At 37.7% G+C, this 20,858-nt stretch overlaps 3 protein-coding genes across 3 annotated transcripts in view; all 3 read left to right on the forward strand.

Moving 5' to 3' along the window:
* Positions 1-115: 115 nt before the first annotated feature.
* pex11g (peroxisomal biogenesis factor 11 gamma) lies at positions 116-3,611 on the forward strand. The gene is made up of 5 exons (XM_081357402.1): positions 116-416; positions 805-990; positions 1,072-1,250; positions 2,737-2,808; positions 2,901-3,611. The coding sequence occupies exons 1-5, from the start codon at positions 354-356 to the stop codon at positions 3,124-3,126; spliced, it is 726 nt and encodes a 241-aa protein (XP_081213528.1). The 5' UTR covers positions 116-353; the 3' UTR covers positions 3,127-3,611.
* Positions 3,481-11,086, forward strand: LOC308685549 (amyloid-beta A4 precursor protein-binding family A member 1). The gene is made up of 11 exons (XM_081357401.1): positions 3,481-3,754; positions 4,162-5,334; positions 6,381-6,411; positions 6,496-6,641; positions 7,181-7,267; positions 7,357-7,533; positions 7,928-8,107; positions 9,269-9,481; positions 9,568-9,687; positions 9,774-9,914; positions 10,511-11,086. The coding sequence occupies exons 2-11, from the start codon at positions 4,246-4,248 to the stop codon at positions 10,580-10,582; spliced, it is 2,256 nt and encodes a 751-aa protein (XP_081213527.1). The 5' UTR covers positions 3,481-3,754; positions 4,162-4,245; the 3' UTR covers positions 10,583-11,086.
* Positions 11,087-11,773: 687 nt separating this feature from the next.
* The window catches only part of abca7 (ATP-binding cassette, sub-family A (ABC1), member 7), a 39,136-nt gene continuing 30,051 nt past the window's right edge, over positions 11,774-20,858 (forward strand). The window contains exons 1-7 of the mRNA XM_081357890.1: positions 11,774-11,899; positions 12,852-12,960; positions 13,082-13,175; positions 16,450-16,591; positions 16,684-16,811; positions 18,321-18,442; positions 19,474-19,668. Coding sequence (XP_081214016.1) covers positions 12,895-12,960; positions 13,082-13,175; positions 16,450-16,591; positions 16,684-16,811; positions 18,321-18,442; positions 19,474-19,668 — 747 coding nt within the window. The 5' untranslated portion in view covers positions 11,774-11,899; positions 12,852-12,894. The remainder of the gene's footprint in view (positions 11,900-12,851; positions 12,961-13,081; positions 13,176-16,449; positions 16,592-16,683; positions 16,812-18,320; positions 18,443-19,473; positions 19,669-20,858) is intronic.

The raw sequence follows: 20,858 nt of genomic DNA on the forward strand, positions 1-20,858 counted from the left end.
TATTTCACATATTCTTAAATATACAAATATTTTGTACGTTTTCCACTGTATTAAAAAAATGCCCATGACGTAATTTTCCGACACAAGTTAAATCGGCTCTTGATTGCTTTGGTCTGACGTGAACACTGAAGTTGAACAATATAAATCATTTCCTGTACGAAGTCCACCTTATGCCAGACTGCGGCCAAAAGGATGAATTTTAAATTCGTTTAAAAAGCAACCCCTCCTTAAATGTTGCTTACATTCTGAAAAGTTATTAATGGATGTACCACATCGCATCTTTCGTCTGAGAAATGTACAGAGTTGTCTCCGCATGATTGCGTGTCTGCAGATGAGAATTAATCAGACGAATCATGCAGAGTTCAGTCGAGTCCTTCATTAATGTGTTAGAGTCATACAGAGGAAGAGATAAAGTGGTAAGTTTGTATTTACACTATATATATATATATATATCCTATATATGACAACTGATTAAAAAAACAAACGAATGAGTAAAATATAAAATAAAATTATAAACTGTAAGATACATCATAAACCCTTAATTTTTTTTTATTCTCATCATTATTTATATGTTTAAGAGATTTTATAGGGGCAAATGTGGTTAAAGAATCTTGTGTTGGACGAATTTACAGTGCTTACTCTTTGTAAATCTAGTTAGAAATGCACTAAATACAAGGAATTGACACATTAGTCATTCCCAGTTATCCATACATGCTTACATGCTGATTGGTGACATCATATGTGATGATATCAGTGCAGGATTTGCATTGCAATTTTATTATCATTTATTTCCTCTGGGTCTAGATAAGGACCCTCTGCTATGGCTCTCAGCTGGTAGGTGGAGTTTTAGCTGGAAAGAACTCCCAGTCTTCACTGGGGAAGAGTCTCCTGCTGTTCTCCGCTCAGTTGAGTCACTGCAGAACCACACTGAGGCTCTTTGATGACCTGTCCATGTTGGCGTACTCCACAAGCTATGGGCTAGGAGCCTCGGTGAGGACACAGGATGGCTCTGTTTAATTGAAACATTGGAGTTTTGAAGGAAATTCTGACTTAATGGCCTTTTTTTCCCAGGAGGAGGACGCTTTGGTGCGCTGGATGTCAATTCTGAATAATATAGCTGATCAGTTGTATTACCCCTGCGAGCATATCGCCTGGGCCGCAGATGCAGAGCTCATCAAAACCAAATCGGACAAGTGGTGGGTGCTGAGCACGGGCCTCTGGGGCATGTCACTCATCCTCAACATACTCAGGTAAAGTGTGTAGGGTCCAGAACACATTGAACATTTTTTCATTTAAACCTGAGAAGATCCGAAAGGATGAAATTACTGCGCTCTACGGACTCAGGGTGCAGGGATCCGTGATGTTATTTTATTTTTTTAGAAGCTTTGTTACTCAAAGTCATTATATTTAGACATCTGTCTAGTTTCATTTCCCCTTTTGTTATATTTGGAGATGATTCACACACACACACACACACACACACACACACACACACACACACACACACACACACACACACACACACACACACACACACACACACACTACACACATACACTGACTGACTGAGTGTTTGGGGACATTTCAGGTTTCAAAAGCATATATTTGTTAATCCTGCAAGAAAAATAAATTAAAGTTAATTAAGTTAATTAAAAAAATCTGCAACATTTTTCTGATTTAATTTTAAATGTTTCATTTAAAAATCACCAAAGATTGTCAAATGTGCAAAAATACTCAATAAAACATACAGTTCATTTCATTAACTTACAACATACAATTCACAAAATAGTAAAACACATTAATCCCACAAACATACAAAATGGAAGGCGGTCTGACACATTACGCAACAAATTCTGTTCATTTTTCAGTATCGCAATTCACACTCAGTTACAGTATCAGTACAACATAATTCGTAAGAAGTAAGGATACAAATGACAATTCAGATCCTAAAACTTAATTTAAACTTGGAAATCAAGTTTTAGGTTGAAATTTTTTATATAGCCTAAGTTATGACAAAATCAAAAAAATCAAAATGTTATAGAATTACTAACCCTGTATCCTTTGCCTCCTATGTTGTAGGCGACAAGCAGTTTGTAAATAAGTTAACTGGTTAACTTATGGTGATGGTTAACTGAAACTAAAACCAATAAAAAACATTTTCGTTACTTGAAATAAAATTATTTACAGTTAAAAAAATTATTTTTAAATAAAAAATAAAAATGATTTGTATTTTTTTTAAATAATGTAAAATCTAAAAATTAAATATATATATTGCTCATTGTAGAAGATCTATATATATATATATATATTAAATTGTAATAACATTTCACAGTATATTATTGTTTTTACTAGAAGTTTGATCAATTAATGCATTCTAAGAGAGCAGAAGAGACTTGTCCTTGTTACAAGTTAATTGTTCATATCAGTAATAAGAGTAAACTGATATGAAAATCAGAGTAATAACAGTAAATTATGGATAATTACAAGCAACTAACCCTAAACTAAAACCTACTCTATAGTAAGTACATTTTGTTAATTAATATTACTCTGTACTTAAATTTTAATATTACTCTGTAACAAGGACACCTTAAAATAAAAACATTACAAAAATTGATTTAGTGAGGAAGTGTTGTATTATTTTTCTTTAAATGCAAACCACGCATTTTCACTAGTGGTTACAGACTTTACATTAATATGCGTTTGTCTTTGGTAAATAGCAAAAATCTTTGTTTTTAGATCCATTAGATCCATCCAGATTCTGAAGAGAAAAGTGCAGAAGTGTCAATGGTCAGGTTCAGCTGACAGCAGGTTGGTGTTGAAGTTTAGCTCTGCATGTTAATGTTCCCATATTCACTGCCTATTGCATAAACACAGAATGGCTCATTGTGTCTGATTACCAGGGAGGAAGCACTTTCTCAGAAAGCTGCGCTCCGGAGGCAGATCAGAGGGGAAGTGTTCAGTATCCTGAGCAGTTTGGCAGATCTCAGCAATGCCGTTCATTGGATGTCGCCTGGATTTCTGTGGGCTGGACTGTTTCCTCCATGGTTGGTGGGACTGATGGGAACGGCCTCGTCTCTGATAGGTCTTCTACAGATGAGCTCCAGTGATCAAGGAGCGTGTACCTAAAGCATTACACACACATATGTGGCTGGTACTATTTGCAATGTATTATTTAATTATTGATAATTATGTTTAACAATGTGCAATTTATACAGACTCACTGATAAGTCTGTATTTTGAAATTCCGTTAACTTCTACTCTGGTGAATAGTTAAAAAACAATGTCATATTCAGTTGTAGATGGATGAATGTATTTGTGAAAATGTTTAATACAAATAATGTGAAAATGCTTCCGGTATAATTGCGAAATAAATTACTATTTTTTCAATGACTCTGTAAAATGTGAAGAATCCTTTCATTTAACAGTAACATTTTTAAAAGTCTTAAAAGTTTTGAATGGAATATTCTGTATACCTTATTTGATGACACGATGGATTGATTAGTCGTGTCTTGTTCGTATGCGCATGCGCAGTGGAGATGTTCTCAACTAGGTTAAGTTTTTGAGAAGCTGCACAATAACACAGTGTTAACCGAATAAAGGTTTTTCTTTCTAAACAAAATGAATCCCGTCGGTTTGTAAGGATGTGTTACTGAAACACGACATCCTTTTGACCGGCTCCAAGCTCCAGCCATTTAAGCGACTGGACAGGATTTGCGTGATGTTTAGTGATTATTATTGGGGATCTAGATGAAAGGTAAGTCGTTAATTTAAGTTAATTTACAGTTAATTCTCATATGTGTGTTTATATCATCAGAAATGAGATTTGCATGCTTTGTATAAATAGTGTCATGCACTTTGATCCATCCACGTACACAAAGTCAACCCAGCTGATGTGTGTGTGTATTACACAATGCACTTTATAGAAAACGCTGTGATTTACCTTACCAAAAAGTACTGTGATTGTACAATGATGCAGTGACTACCTTGATACTTGGGCACTATAGAATACCTCCATACTTCCATTTGCTTTTTTCATGCTTTTGATGACGAACTATTATTATAAAACGTGGAAATACTATGTATGATAAAAACCTTGACTGGTACAGTTTGGGTATGTTTCAAACTCACCAGTTTTAATCTTGCACTTAATCTGTTATCTAGGTTGTTTTACATGGATCGAGGCTCTTCTGGAAAAATTAATGATTTTTAAGGGTTATTAGAGGCTAAGAGTTACTAGTAGTAGCAATGGCAGATGGTTTTCTTTACAATGGAGATTTGGAGCTGGAACAGAGTTCCCAACTTGCTTCTGATTCATCCAAGTCTCAAACTGAAGCTTCAGCACCGGATGCATATTGGGCTCCTGATGGTTCTGATTACTCAACTAACCCTCCTGAATCCACAAATTTGCTCAGTGAAAATCTACAGAGCCCTGAGTTGGAGGATCTGGATTCCTATAACCCAATCGAGCCCCCACCATTGGACTGGAGGTCCGACTCCTCCAGTGAGGCCGGTTTGGTTGTAGAAAGCTGTTCGATAGGAGATTTTGAGGCTCCTGGATTCTTCAACACAGAGTTGAATGAAGACACAATGTCTGCGGCAAGTGATTGCGGAGCTCAAGACTTCAGCGAAGCTTCTGACAAAACCGAAGAGCTTTTGTTTCAAGAAATGTGTGATAACAAGCCTGAAATTAGTGTTTTTCAAAAACAGGATGAGCAACGGGAAAGAAAAGAGAATTATGCAGAGGACAGAGATGAAAAATTGTGGAATCAAGATATGAGGAAAGGGACAAACGAAGAAAAAAGTATGAAACACGATATTGAACACTCGCACATTCAAAGTCTTCTCACTCAACTGCATCTTTTTCATCCATCAACTCCTTTCGATAGTCCCACCCACTGCACCCCTGATGACCCGGCCAATCACGGCACTCTGCATAATTTGCACACTTCAGCGGAGGCAGCAGCTTCCTCCCAAGGGCTTGAGTTTAGTGTCCGATCAGCATGTGCCGATGCTGACAGGAACATCCCTGAAGCTTTGCTCTTTTCCCATGAGTATCAGAAAGATCTGCTGCAGCTGCTAGAGGACCCGGAGCCTGAGGAACCCAGAACTGGGTCGCTGTTCGTTCACACACCCCTGGTGACCCCTGAACATCAGTCAGGTCTCAGAAGGCAGAGCAGTGATGCAGATGAGATGATCTCCATATCTCACAGCGAGGATGCTTGGCACAGACACCTGCAGGATGAGCTGTTGGTCTCAGGAATCACAGAGGAGCATCAGTGGGCGGCGTCTGAAGACTGCACCGCGCATCAGTCCGTCTCCCCAAACAATGATATGGTGACTTTTTAGTACTCTTTTTTTAATTGTATGTAGTTAGGCTGTGTTCCATTTTAAGGTAGATGTGGGATAGTCTTACTTAGAGGGATAGTTCACCCAAAATCATTTACTCACCCTCATGTTGTTCCAACCCTGCATGAGATTCTGTCTTCTGTTGGAAAAAAAAACTGTTGGTATTGAGACCGTTGACGGCTCCCATTGACTTCCATAGTATTTTTTTCCTACTATGAAAGTCAATGGCTACCGTCAACTGTCTGGTTACCAGCATTCTTTAAAATATCATCTTTTGTGTTCAACAGAGGGAAAAAAAAACTCAGCAACTTTAGGGTGACTTGAGTAATTTTCACTTTTGGGTGAACTATCCCTTTAAAATCTCATACTTTTGAGCATAAAGGTGTTCCATTGCTTGACAGAAAAGCTCATTTAAAGCATTTTACACGGCTGTTTCTATAGAAGTCAGTTTCTGCCATAGAATAAAAAATGAAGGTAATTGCGACTATATATTTTTGACTTTATTTATAGCAATTCTGTGTTTATCTGGCTATTTTAAATGAACATCTCATAATTCAAACTTTATTTCTCAGAATTGCATGTTTACAGAACAAAATTCAGCCTTTTTGTCTTGCAGTTTTAAGTTTATATCTCTTATAAATACTAAAATGCATGTTTGAGCTGTTTTAACTGAAAGCAACTTGCACTGGCATAAAATATGTCAGTCTCATTTATGTATGAACTCGCAATTCTATAACATTATAAGCATTGCAAGCAATAGTAAAAATTGTATAATAAAAAAAGGCCAATTACCTTTGTGCATTTACCTCCATATGCTTAGGCACCCGATCAGATTTTGTCATCATGTAATCTAAGAACTTCAACGTGATGTATGACATCAAATACCCATATCTTGGGTTTGAGTTTTGGATTTCCACATAAGTTGGAAATTGAGCTTTTGGTGGCATTTTTAATGCAAAGTTGAATTCTGACTGAATACAGCATTGGAATCATCAGTTTAGATGCTTATTTTCTTTTCTTTTGTCTTTTAACAGGAAGCTGAGACACAGCCAGCTTACAAGAATGGTATGAGACTTTAGTATTTTGTATTTATTTTCAGAGCTCTTGTGATGTAGATGGTAAATAATGTCATTTTGTTGTTGTTCTAAGTGCCTGGACCATGTGACCCTGAAGACCTCCTGGATGGGGTGATCTTTGGAGCTAAATATCTTGGTTCTACACAATTACAGTCTGAGAAAAATCCCTCCACTAACGCCCGGATGGCCCAAGCACAGGAAGCTATGGATCGGATCAAGGTTAAAGAATATCATTTATTTATAAAAGCAATTTTAACTTTAATGTTCAAGTTCTGTTTGCTAAAGCAAGTATCACAACAGGACTCAACGATAAAGATTGATTCTGCAGGCCACTGATAGGAATTTAAAATTATGAATTTATGTTAAAATTTTATTATTTATAAATTTTACATACATTTTTTTCATCAAATGCTAAGTTTTTTATAAAAGGAAATTCTGCAACAATAGCTGAAAATTATACAGTTACTATAATTAAACGGGAACTTCAAGACGGCAGTAAAAACTTAAACACTTCTGCTGAAAAACAATGGCATACAAGACATTGCAAAACATTACTGATGTTTTTTTTTTTTTTTTTTTTACATTTTCAACCTAATGAATATATTAGTGGCAGTTTAACTTAGATCAGTAAGGAACCGCCCACAACACCCTTTCATTGGGGTTTTACACAGACAACCGCTACTCGCACTTCCATCAAAAAATCTAGTTTGACTATTAACATGGTTAATACAACATATATGTGCATTTATAATATCTAGGCACCTGAAGGAGAGTCTCAGCCTATGACAGAGGTGGATCTGTTCATTTCCACACAGAGAATCAAAGTATTGAGTGCTGACACACAGGTTAGGCAAAAGACATACTTGACAGTCCATCTTATGTTCTTTGAGTGATGTCTTCTCTGATGTGTGGCTGATTTCTCTCTTGCTTCCAGGAGGCCATGATGGACCATGCTCTGCAGATGATTTCATACATCGCAGATATTGGGAACATTGTAGTTTTGATGGCCCGCAGGAAGCCAGCCATTCGCAAATCAGCTGACTCCGCGGCTACCTCTGCAGCACCACCGAAGAAGTGCTGGATGATTTGCCATGTCTTTTCTTCAGATGATGTGAGTCAAATATTTAGTCCAGAGCCCGTGGCTGTTCTGTAGGCAAGCACCAATGTCTTGAACTTAATGCGAGCCGCAACCGGAAGCCAGTGCTGAGATAAACAGAGGTGACACGTGGGCTCTCTTGGGCTCATTGAAGACAAGACCTGCTGCTGCGATTTGAATCATTTGAAGAGGTTTGATTTCACATGTTGGAAGTCACTCTTAAATGTTGCACATATTTTTGTGTGATGTCCACCTGGACAAAGAGTTGGTAAAAATGTTACATTCAATGACAATGTCATTGTCATTATTGTAGGGTTTTCATTATGCATTTACGTGTAAAGATGTCTTTTGAGATTTTAATTTGATCTAACTTTCATGATTCCTTACTCCTTGTGTGTGTCTTCTTTAGGCTCAGACCATTGCACAGGCCATTGGTCAGGCTTTTGGCGTTGCATACCAGCAGTTTCTGTACACTAACGGAATTAAAGCTAGTGATCTGAGGCCAGGCGAGTACAGCGATTACCTCGGTACTCAGGAACTTTATAACGGAGACCTGGTTCACTTTTCTCGCTCTGAAAACATCAGGGAGGTGAGGATGTCTTGCCTTGTCTATGTGGATCTGTGCTGAAAGCAGTTGCTTTGAAAACTTTTTTTTATTATTTTTTACTTTAATATGGCAAGATATATAGGGGTGGGACACTACACTGGTAGAAATTTGTCAACTAGTAGAGATTTTGGATAACAGTCTCTATTGTGGTTACGCTCACGTGACATTGCACAAAATCGTATTATTTTAATGCGGTTTTAAACCTTGAACTTTAAAAACGTGATTTTTTTTTTTTTTTTTTTCAAGCACAATAAGCAGCGAAAGATAATAATTATCTTAATTTATCTTAAAGACTTTTTTCCATCTTGTGCTTGAACGGGCAAATTCACACTTATTTTTCAAAATGCTTATCTTTGTGAGTATCTTCTAGGGGTGGAAGGGTGTATGTATTCGTACTGAACTGAAACGGTACGGGCGTCACGGTTCGGTGCATAAATTTACACACACACACACACACACACACACACACACACACACACACACACACACACACACACACACACACACACACACACACACACACACACACACACACACACACACACACACACACACACACACACACACACACACACACACACACACACACACACACACACAGAGAGAGAGAGAGAGATTAATTTTCAATTCATTCAGGTACAATTACCAAACATATCTCAAGGTCTTTTTATTAATTTAATTAATAAACTAATTATATAAAACTATTGTCAGTGCACTACAAATAAACTGGTTCAATGCCTTTACTTTATTAATAAAACTTATTTAAAAAATGAGACATGCACAAGCCTTCTGCATTTTTGTTTTGCTTTTCCCTCCATTGTACCGAACTCGTACCGAACCGTGATTTCTGAACCGAGGTATGAACCGAACCGTGACTTCTGTGTACCGTTCCACCCCTAGTATCTTCATGAAAGACGGGCAGTATGTTTTTTTTTTTTTGTTTTTTTTTTTTATACTTATGTTAGTTTGGCTGGTATATTATTGAAATTGGTGACCAAAATGATGAAATTTCATTATAAAAAAACGGGATATATCGTTATCATGAAATAAAAGTACTCATATCGTAAGGAAAGATTTTGGTCATATAGCCCATACCTAGCTAGATAGCATAAGTAAAACCCATTCCCCTCTTTTTATTTTTAGGTGTGCATATCAAAAAAGACAGGAGAGATATTAGGCGTTGCAATTGTCGAGTCTGGCTGGGGCTCTATCTTGCCGACAGTGGTGGTAGCCAACCTGCTTCACGGCGGCCCTGCAGAACGGTCCGGCGAGCTGAGCATTGGGGATCGCATCATGTCCGTTAATGGCACCAGTCTGGTGGGCCTCCCCATCGCCACCTGCCAAAGTATCATACGAGTAAGACCAACCAGAAATGAAGCGTTCCACAACAATTAAAACACTCTGCATCTCGTGCCAAAATATTGATTTTTCGTTTACGGCAGGATTTAAAGACCCTGTCGATGATAAAGCTCAGCATCGTTCACTGTCCACCTGTCACAATGGCGATCATTAAGCGTCCAGACCCCAAGTATCAGCTGGGCTTCAGCGTGGAGGACGGGATTGTAAGCAACTGTTAACGACCACTATGTTGGTGAAGCTGTGTTGAGTATATGACATTCTGTTTCTGTTAACATGACTTCTGCAATAGATTTGCAGTTTAATGCGAGGAGGAATAGCTGAGCGGGGTGGCATTCGAGTCGGTCATCGAATCATTGAGATCAACGGACAGAGTGTCGTTGCTACACCTCACGAGAAGATCATCCACATCCTGTCCAGTGCTGTTGGAGAGGTATGAGGAGTGTATTTCACTTTAAACAATATTGCGCACTTTTTACTACAGCAAGAATGAAATAAAATACTTTTAGAAATCAGGATCTGATCATTCAGATTTCAACACATTCCAAAACTCTGTCTTAAAGCAGATTTCAAACCAAATATGGATGTGGTTTGGATCTGGTTTAGTGTATTTTATTGCAGTTCAGACTACATAAAACAAAAATTGAGTCAAAAACGTTCACCAGTATAGCTTTTTTTCTGGTTATTAAATTGCAATTTACTTTTTCACAATTAAATGGTTGTGACGTACAGATTATCGAAAAATAAATGTAGGGCATGAACTTGGTTGAATGGATCTGTTATTGATTCGATTTTGAGATGTGGACACACAAAAATGGAGACAGATGAACATGAGCTGGTTTTTAGCTGACTAAATGATTGGAGAAGGTCTGCATATGTTCTGCGACACCAGACAGTTTCACCCAGATGATCCAGTTAGGACTTTATGATTACGTGGATGAATCGTTCACAATAAGAGCTTAACTTGCATTTAAAAAATAGACGGGATAAATTTTCATTAGTAATAAACTTTTATCTAATTTGTAACAGATTCATCTGAAGACTATGCCAACATCAACCTACCGTCTCCTGACTGGCCTAGATCAGCCCGTGTTCCTTTAGGAGGAGGATCCCCGCAGGTTTTCTCGTCACATGCAGATTTACCACTGAACACTTGACTGAAGTGTAGAGAAGTTATTTTATTTAAACTCTGCCCTTTAGCAGATGCATTAAAGCTGAACAGTGTAAAATGTTACAAAGATCATGGACCTATATTTTAAAGCTGTTTTAGAGCTGATTATTATGTGTACATTTGTTTTTGCTCTTGCTGCTAAGCCAATGTGCCTGAAGACAAGCCTTGTTTTTGAATGACTATGCATTAGAATCCACACATTTAAAATGAATCTTAAATAATCTTGAGCCTTCCATCTCAAGCTTCCAGCACTTCTGCAATATCTCATTACGGATTTGATGTTCAGTGGTTTACATGCTCTTTACAGAGCTCATGACTTAGTGCCTGTAAAAATGAACGGACCTTGATTATGCCAGGGTTGTTTTTAGCTATATACAGAGAGGTATGTTTTAATAACCGCTGTATCGGATGTTTATTAAAGATACATAAAGACATGCTTTCTTGATTTGTGTGTTTAACTGTTTAAAGAGAAAAAAAGGTATAGTACTGTTCTAAGGTATATCTTATATTTTGGTAACACTTGACTTTACAATAAGGTCTCATTTGTTAACATTAGTTAATGTATTAACAAACAACGAGCAATACATTTGTTTCAGTACTTATTCATCTTTGTTAACATTAGTTTATAAAAATCCAACTGTCCATTGTTCATGTTAGCTCACTGTGTATTAACATATAATAATGTTAACAATTACATCTTTTTTATTTGAATGTTTTAGTAAATGTTGAAATTAACATTAACTAAGATTAATAAATGCTGTAGAAGAATTGTTCATTCTTAGTCCATGGTAACTGATGTAGTTAACTACTATTAACAAATAAATCTTATTTTCTATATTCATTGTTTTAACTACTTTATTATATAATATCTTTATTTTTCAAGATATCGACAATCCTTACAGGATATATGCAGAATTTTAAGATATATAAAAATATAACAATAATTACGTTTCCAGACAGGCTCACTGTACAAGTGCCGGAAATTGCGCAGGGCTTATGTAAAGTCTAAATGGGCGGGTGCTAAATGAACACAAAGCAAATGATTGGCTACATATGCTGAATGCAGCGCTATCGATTGGTTACAAGCTCAATGTGGTTTCAATGTTTTGAATGGAAGCCCCGCCCATGTTGGTGCTTCCTCAAAGTGATCTTGTAACACCGGCAGCGCGCACGGCCACGGACTGCAGAAAGACTGCAGCAGACCAGCTAAATTCATGAGGCAAATGAAGTTTTGTATACGACGAAAGGTAACAGCATTCTACCCGTGAATAATGTGTTGTTTATAGACATCAATAGCGAAAGTTAAAGCTACGGTACTGTGAATGATTCGAAATGATATGACCTGCAATGATCGGTTCATTAAATATTAATGTCAAATTATTTTATCCTGAAGTACATATTGCGTAATAGAATACAAGGGAAAACTAACTAAATGATTTTTAATGAAAATATGTAGAATATACTGATCAAATTAGGCCTTATTTTTTAAATAGGCCTATAATATATTTTTCAAAAATATGTTGTTTAGTGTGTGTATCCATAAAGAGTGTGAAGATAATTATGTCAGTTACAATAAACAATCTATAGTTCTGTAGATATTTAAGGATTTGAAATCAGCAGTGTAGACAATTTTTTAATGTTTTGTTAACAAAAGCAGCCCTTAATAATTTCAGTCATTACATTAACATCATCTTTGTCTTACACAAGCTGTATTTTTCTGTTCCCACTCTAGAGGAGATTTATTTGTCTTGGTTCTGTTAAGCCAATTAGTATAATGAGGATTTCAAGAAAAGGAATTTACAGTCAAAGCTGAAGAGATCATGTCTTTTTAATTTTCAACAACTCATCCATTCATTTAAAGGGGTTTGTTCACCCCCAAATTAACATTTTGTTGTAACCAAGAAGCTCCAATTTGAATATGAGATTTTAGAGCTGCAATTAAAACTATTGTTTTGATTCAGAAGACTTGGAATATAGTTATGATACTTTTACAGTGGTGTTTTTTGAGATTTACAGCCCCTGGTCACCATTAACTTTAATTGTATGGAGTGAAAATCTTGCATATCATCTCTGTTTGTCTTCCAAAGAAGAAGTCTCCTTACTGAATTGAAAGGCTTCTTGGCTTCGAGTGTGAAGTTAAGCCAAGTATACGTCAATGTATTTGCACGGTGGAAGAATAGAACCATTTTTTTGTTGTAGGTTTCCTCTGTTACCATGGTTGCGTAGTTCTGTGCCGTCCATCATGGCCATTGGAACGCAGCTCTATCTGCTGCTGTGGAAAAACTTCACGTACCGCAGGAGAAACAAGGTGACGTGTCTTTACTCCTCCAGCCGCAAAACACTTACACTCTCTGTCAAACACTCGGTTGGTATATAGTGAGGAATGTCATTAAACATGATCTTTTTTGTGTCTTTATCTTTCCTTACAGGTCCAACTGGTTATTGAACTTCTGTGGCCGCTCTTCCTCTTCCTCATCCTAATTGCTGTCCGGCAATCACACCCGCCATATAAACAGAGCCAGTGTAAGTGACGTCCTGTGAACGAGAGTGTTGCCCTCCTCTTTTGGCAGGTGGCAGGGAAGCAAAGCTGATTAGCTACACTGAAAATCAGGACATTGTTGAGCCCTTGTGACATTGTTTATAACATGACCTTTCTGACGGCTCATCTGAAGAAAATTTAGTCCCAATGACGTGATACATTTTTTAAATAAATGAAATGAATGTTGCACATTTCTCTAATAAGGGTAGATATTATAGGTGATGGAAGTAAATTTATTTGTTTTATATTTATTTATTTAGCATTGCTCTTCTTAAGCATCCCAACCAGGCAGACTTAGCAAGACAGTCTTACCTTTAAATGTCCATCCTATCGAAGCCTTTTTCCACTTCAGAGTAAAAAAAAAGAAGGTATATGTGACTGTGTATCTCACAATTGTGACTTTATAGTTAGCATCAGTAGCGGCTCCTGGCCATAAATTTAGTTAGGGCAGATTCTGGGTCTTAGCGCTAGTTTATGAAAAACATTTTGTAAGTTTTATATTCTAATTGCTGAACACGTCAGACACACTTTTGGCAGAATTCAAATGTCCTTGCGTTATTCTGCCTGAGGGTGACGCTCGACAGACTTTAGTATCAACGACAAATGCATAGAATGCCATCTTAAAAATGCCTTAATGTAGTATTTATTGCCTCCGAAAGTTGTTTATGATTATTGCAAGTTGTGGAGGAATTGCAGTGAGGAAAACAGTCATGTCTATTACAGAACTACTGTATAAAGGCTATTCAGATGAGCATGTTTAAACTAAAGGATTTATACTTTCATTAATTTGATGCGCTACGCCTACTCCACATAGGAAGAACAGACATGCCAACTAGTTACTGACCTGATACAGACTAATACACATAGCTGAAGCAGACTGATATCATCTTGGTTGGGAGCGAGGTTTACGTAACGTGAAAATAAGCGGGGCAGCCATAAATCTGCCCAATGATTCTTAATTAGAGTGCGCTGCAGTTCCATTTTTCACCACAGATTTACATTGGAAATTTGTGGGGCGCTGTAGAGCTAGGGAGGGCTCCGAGACCGGCTGCCGCGCTTAGTATCATGAAACATGCCTGCTGAAGCCATGCGCTAAATTTTGATATTTAAACTTTAAAATAGTCTCGAAAAAATGTGTTATAGAATGCTGAACACATTCACAATTTATTATATAGGTCTATGTCTGGATGAATATTTTGGTGTCGATACAGACGGGCCGTGGCTGGTTAGCGTTGTGACTTTATTTCTTATTTCAAAATAAGGAATTGGTTTTTTTTTTTATCTGAAGTGGAAATTAGCTACCATCTTGTTAAAGTCAGCATGCAATCAAAATGCACAATTTGTTTTGGAATATTGGAGTATTTATTATAAATAATTTATCTAAGCATGTCATTATTTAAAAAAAAAACAAAAAAAACACGCAACGTCTCTTCTCTGATGACAATGATAGCCAGCCGAGTTTCAGTTCTTTCCCTCCAGCAACCAGGAAACAATCGTAGCAATTAGCAATGATAGGATGATCCAATCATTTCCTAGTGGACAAAACCGAGTCCTACTCTAAATTTTTTCTCAATCGAGAAGTCGCAAAAAAAAAAATAGGATCACAATTACCAAGTTTAAACTTTATAATGACTTTATTAAACTATATACTGAAACCTAGTGGTGTGGATGCAGCATCACACAAAAACAAAAGTTTGAGAATATTTCTACCATTGTACCAACCACACCCTATTTACAGGCATTTTTGTCATCCATTCGTTCAAATAAAGGTGTCCAATAAAATCATCTCTTCTGAGTGTACAGTACACATATAGGTAGGAGGCCTTTTACAAAGAACATATTTTTGTGCTGCTTTTCCATTGTTTTTCTATGTAAATGTGCACCAGATGGACGACATTTCTGCATCTTGTGCATGACACAGCATTCTAAACATGTAGCACTCTTTTAAAACGTGTCTAGTTTTTTGTCTAACATTTTTTTATTCCCCTGCCATGCAATTAGCGCCTAAGTGTACATCATTAGAAAATATACTTTTTTTAATGTAAAAAAAGTTAAAGGGACACTTCACCCATTTGCATTAAGCTTTGCATTGTTAGAAACCCAGTCATACTATTGAATGGTCGTGCAACACTCTCTCATTTTCCCCTGAGACGGGAGAAATCTGTTATTTACCTCTTACACTTCCTCCTACAATGACGCAAAAATCGTCATTTTGCGTCATTGTAGGAGGAAGTGTTAGAGGGGGGGATTTCTGTTAAGACTACAGACACTAGTTTTTCATCTTTCCCAGGGTGGGGCGCGCTCACGCTACAGACCTATTACAGATCAGTGGGTGGGACTTTACGCTCTGAAACTGAAAGCAATATCCTCCATCTTGTTTGAAGCTAAGCTAACAGGCGCTGTGGAGACAGATGTACAGTTATGACAATAGCGGAGGAGAGTGCTCAATATGATATAGACTAGAGGAAGAGGATTTCGGAAGTCTGATGCTTGAATCAGGTGTTTGTGGCTACCTTTACAAGCCGCATTATAGCGAAGAGCAGCCGAGGCAGAAGACCTGCCTGCCGCGGACGAGGAGCCCGGACTGGCTCGGGTTAGGGCGGACTGGTGGCGCCGGTGATCTCACTATGCAGCTACGAACCGCTATGAACACAGAGATAGAGTCCGTCTGCGGCAAAGAATTTCAACGATGACAATTTCTCCTGGACGAAATCTCTGAATCAGACGAGGACACGGACGTTTGTGTTGTGAACTATCCTAGTTTCGCACCGCATATGTTCTGACTGAACATCCAGGTACCATGCAATAATTCACCTTTTCAAAAGAAATACAAACGAGGAGTAATGCACTATATGAGTTCGCCAACTAACTAGACATTTTGTGTGAATGTGAAATGAATTTCAAGCTCTGGTGGTAGCTAGCCTTGTAGACGGAAGAGTGATTTCTCAGATATGCGCTTTCTGGATTAGTGGGAGTGGCTTGCGGAGCTGTGCAATGTGGTGCATTGTGGGAGTTGTTGTCTTTCATACAAATGCGTTCTGAAGTTATTTTTTGTCTTTTCTCGGTCACGAAGGCACCATAATTCAAAAATTATTTTACATTTCGACTACATATATGACCCACTTTAAATAAAAAACAATGTTCAAATGGGTGAAATGACCCTTTAATTGTTTATTTTAGTTAATTTAAATGTCTTTATGTTTTGAATGTTTCACATTCACATTAAATGCTGCTGTTTTTTTTTTTTTTCCATTTCAGGTCACTTTCCCAACAAGGCCCTTCCTTCAGCAGGCACACTGGCATGGGTTCAGGGCATCATCTGCAATGTCAACAATCCTTGTTTTCATCACCCCACTTCAGGAGAAACACCCGGACGAGTGAGCAACTTCGACAACTCCATGTGAGATGCTTTTCTGTACAGTATCTCAGACACTGTATCATGATTTTTCTTTTCTTTGGCTTTGGTCATTAATGGAGGTTTATCGTTTTCAGACTCTCTCGACTTTTGGTCGATATCAGGACTGTCCTGACAATCAGTGGTAACCGGACGGCCCTCTCCGGCCTACAGGACCTGTCGCAGGCAATCCAGAGACTCGGGGAAAGACCAGATGCCTGGCCAAGTACGACATGTTGATCAAATGTCTCATTGTAGAAGATGTTCAATATCCCAGTTGTTTCTCAAAGACATATGAAATGACTTGTTTAAAGACCCCAGTAATCTTACATGTGACTCTCAGCTAGAGATGTCAACAATGTCTCAGGTTGTGCTCAGATACCAAACTGAGAACGCTTATCTGGCAGAAATAATCAGTAATAAAGGCTGTTGTTTTTGTTTTAAAAAACTCCCATCATCCTCTTTTTTTAATGAGAACAGCAAGCACACATTCTGTGCCTTGCACTTACAATGCAAATCCTGAACAAAATGTGGCCAGTAGGTTAAACCATTTTCCTTAAAGGGACACTCCACCCATTTGCATTAAGCTTTGCATTGTTAGAAACCCAGTCATACTATTGAATGGTCGTGCAACACTCTCTCATTTTCCCCTGAGACGGGAGAAATCCGTTATTTACCTCTTACACTTCCTCCGACAATGACGCAAAAATCGTCATTTTGCGTCATTGTAGGAGGAAGTGTAAGAGGGGGGGATTTCTGTTGAGACTACAGACACTCGTTCCTCATCTTTCCCAGGGGGCGGGACCCGCTCACGCTACAGACCTATTACAGATCAGTGGGTGGGACTTTACTCTCTGAAACTGAAAGCAATATCCTCCATCTTGTTTGAAGCTAAGCTAACAGGCAGATGTAAAGTTATGACAATAGCGGAGGAGAGTGCTCAATATGATATAGAAGAAGAGGATTTCGGAAGTCTGATGCTTGAATCAGGTGTTTGTGGCTACCTTTACAAGCCGCATTATAGCGAAGAGCAGCCGAGGCAGAAGACCTGCCTGCCGCGGACGAGGAGCCCGGACTGGCTCGAGTTAGGGCGGACTGGTGGCGCCGGTGATCTCACTATGCAACTCATAGACTGTAAGATGCAACTACGAACACAGAGATAGAGTCCGTCTGCGGCAAAGAATTTCAACGATGACAATTTCTCCTGGACGAAATCTCTGAATCAGACGAGGACACGGACGTTTATGTTTTGAACTATCCTAGTTTCGCACCGCATATGTTCTGACTGAACATCTAGGTACCATGCAATAATTCACCTTTTCGAAAGAAATACAAACAAGGAGTAATGCACTAATGAGTTCGCCAACTAACTAGACATTTTGTGTGAATGTGAAATTAATTTCAAGCTCTGGTGGTAGCTAGCCTTGTAGACGGAAGAGTGATTTCTCTTATAGGCAGATATGCGCTTTCTGTATTAGTTGGAGTGGCTTGCGGAGCTGTGCAATGTGGTGCATTGTGGGAGTTGTTGTCTTTCATACAAATGCGTCCTTGAAGTTATTTTTTGTCTTTCCTCGGTCACGAAGGCACCAAATTCAAAATTCATTTTACATTTCGACTACATATATGACCCACTTTAAATAAAAAACAATGTTCAAATGGGTGGAATGCCCCTTTAATGTATTATTAACAAAATTAAACTTTTTAATATAAGCCCACTGGACTTTGATCTTTGTAGATCTTCCAGTTGGAGAGTATCTCAAAGCCAATGAAAGCTTCTCCTCCTTCCTGCGGACAAACACCAACATCTCCTCAGCGTCGGTTGATCAGTTACTAAGGGCACGACTAAACCTCCAAGTGGTAAGAAATAACCTTTTTTCCACTTTCTGAAGTGCTCATAATCCTCCTCTGGAAACCTAGATTCTGAGCTGGCCTAATGGCCTGAATGTAACTTGACAGTGCAAGCATTGTTTTTTTATTTGTTTTTGTATTTACCTGAAATATGTGACTGGATAACCTCTATTTTATACAGATATTCATTGTCCTGATACAAAGAGAAAATCTGAAAAATAAAACTAGCAGCTTATATTTGCAACCACAATGTTGCCCCCTAACAAATTTTATTCAGAGTAACATATTTTTCATGTTTAAAGGTCAGAATGAAATTAAAATACACCCATCTTTTTTCTAAATGCATGTTATTTATCGCAATTCATCTGTTTATATGGTTTATTTTTTTTAAAAATGTTGATCACATAATTCTTAATCAAATTTCATAGCTCAAACTGGTGAAACGACAGACTCTCTGATGATGTCAATCATTTAGTCTGCTTAAACTCTGCCTCTTTCTTACAATTGACTGCAAGCTCACATTCCATCTGCCTCCATCCAATCAACAAGTATATAGAACCAAGCAGCCCCCCCCCCCCCACACACACACACACAGACACACACATTTTTGAGGGGGATAATCCGTTTCACTCGGATGCATGTCACATGAAAAAAAGGTCTGTCGCTACTTCCCTTTCATCATGACTTTAAAGTCGGTCAAAAAATTTGTCCCATCTATTTTCTAAATGTATGCTGTGGATTTTTTTTTGTTTTGTTTTTTTGATCTCTTAATTTTTAATAAAATATCTTAATGTCTTCCGGAGAAACAACAGACTTTTCTCTGGTGATGTATGCAGGACTTCTCCATTCATTTAGTCCACTTAAGTCTAATCAACAACCAATGAACAGAATCAGGTCCCTGCCCTAAATTTTTTCTTTTTCCATAATCAATACATCCAATTACTCTGGGATGTATGTCACAATACAACTTTAACACTTTCATAAATGTTTATAGTAAATTGATACATGAACCTCTTGTTTTACCCTTTTTTGTCCACAAGGTTGCATTAGCAGGTGGAGGAATGCGTCTGTCTGATATCGTCTGTAATGCTTCACTCTTGGGTCTTTACCTCACCACTGAGGAAGGAGATTCTTTCCCTGAACTCCAGGGGGCGCTGTGTTCTGTGCCCTCAGATGTAATGCAGAAGGCAGAACAGATCTTCCTCTCACAGCTGGACTTCAGCAAGATCCTCACGGTTAGTGGGCTTATGCTTTCTGCATTTATTCTGTTTAGTGATGGGATAAACAAAGCTTCTTTTTTTTTTTTTCTTCGAATCAATTGAACCAATTGTTTTACAAAATTATTCACTATTTCGAAGTGCTCAAAACACCACAGCAAGGTTTTTGAAGATGCAGTTTCTTTACATCCACTGAGAGATGCCACCCTCCCAAACATAGAATTTTCTCTGATTTAAATATCCGCACCCGACTCCCAACCGATCATCACATTACAATTATTCTAATTCTCAGTGTTAAGAGTAATGATATAGTAACATATTACACTGAAGGAGGCTGCTTTTAAATTAACATTTATTTATAACAAAAGTTCTTCTTTGGCAAAATTAAATTTCCTTAATAGCCTAAACACAGGCTTTACTCCCTTCAAACTAAAATGGTAGCTATTTCCGTCACTGCAACTTCCCGAACATGCACACCAAAACTTAATTGCGTCCCAAGCAAAGGCTGGACTTAGACTAATTTATGAGTCTTGTGTCATGATCATAGCACTTCACAGCCTTTACATATCACATAATGCTTAAACAAGTGGACCCACCAACTGCATAGCTTAATGAGAGTCTGCAAATTAGTGCCTGACGAAAAATTAAGCTTAAAAATTTTCACATTTTAGAGAATGTAGTAAATATTTCCATCATTAATGATTTATCTCATCGACCCCTTGACCCACCTGCAATAATCAGAATGTTATTTTTTATTACTTGGCCCACCCGACCCACAGAGTATTTGCAGTGTCATCACTTGTGTAAATATCACAAACATTTAAAACAATGTATATCACACCATTAAATATGAATTGTCATTTTTAAAACATAATTTGTGTTATTATATTAATTTGTAGTGCTTGTTTTGTGTTTTTAGGCTGGGTAGGCAAACTAGACCAATTAGAAATAATTAACTATCATTCTCTCTTTTTTATCACACGTCTTTTTTATCACACTTAAAATGTATTAAATCTGAACCTACATTATAAAATGGAGATCAGTTGAAACAATTTCAATCATGACAACTTTAGTGGGTTAATGGATATCCATTAGAGACACAGACACGATGTTATAAGCATGTAAGATATGCTTCTTCTGTTTGAATATGCATACATATATCCTGTAGAAGATCTAGACAGGTGGAGCTGGGGGAGGAGAAAGGTTTG

This window comes from Scardinius erythrophthalmus (genome assembly GCF_964197995.2).
Source record: "Scardinius erythrophthalmus genome assembly, chromosome: 25".
In the NCBI taxonomy this organism is placed as follows: Eukaryota; Metazoa; Chordata; class Actinopteri; order Cypriniformes; family Leuciscidae; genus Scardinius; species Scardinius erythrophthalmus.

Coding starts and splice junctions, on each gene's coding strand:
- pex11g (XM_081357402.1), top strand. CDS start 354: ATGCAGAGTTCAGTCGAGTCCTTCATTAATGTGTTAGAGTCATACAGA. Junction 417..804: donor ACAGAGGAAGAGATAAAGTG/GTAAGTTTGTAT, acceptor CTCTGGGTCTAG/ATAAGGACCCTCTGCTATGG. Junction 1,251..2,736: donor CTCATCCTCAACATACTCAG/GTAAAGTGTGTA, acceptor CTTTGTTTTTAG/ATCCATTAGATCCATCCAGA.
- LOC308685549 (XM_081357401.1), top strand. CDS start 4,246: ATGGCAGATGGTTTTCTTTACAATGGAGATTTGGAGCTGGAACAGAGT. Junction 6,642..7,180: donor AAGCTATGGATCGGATCAAG/GTTAAAGAATAT, acceptor TATAATATCTAG/GCACCTGAAGGAGAGTCTCA. Junction 9,915..10,510: donor TGTCCAGTGCTGTTGGAGAG/GTATGAGGAGTG, acceptor AATTTGTAACAG/ATTCATCTGAAGACTATGCC.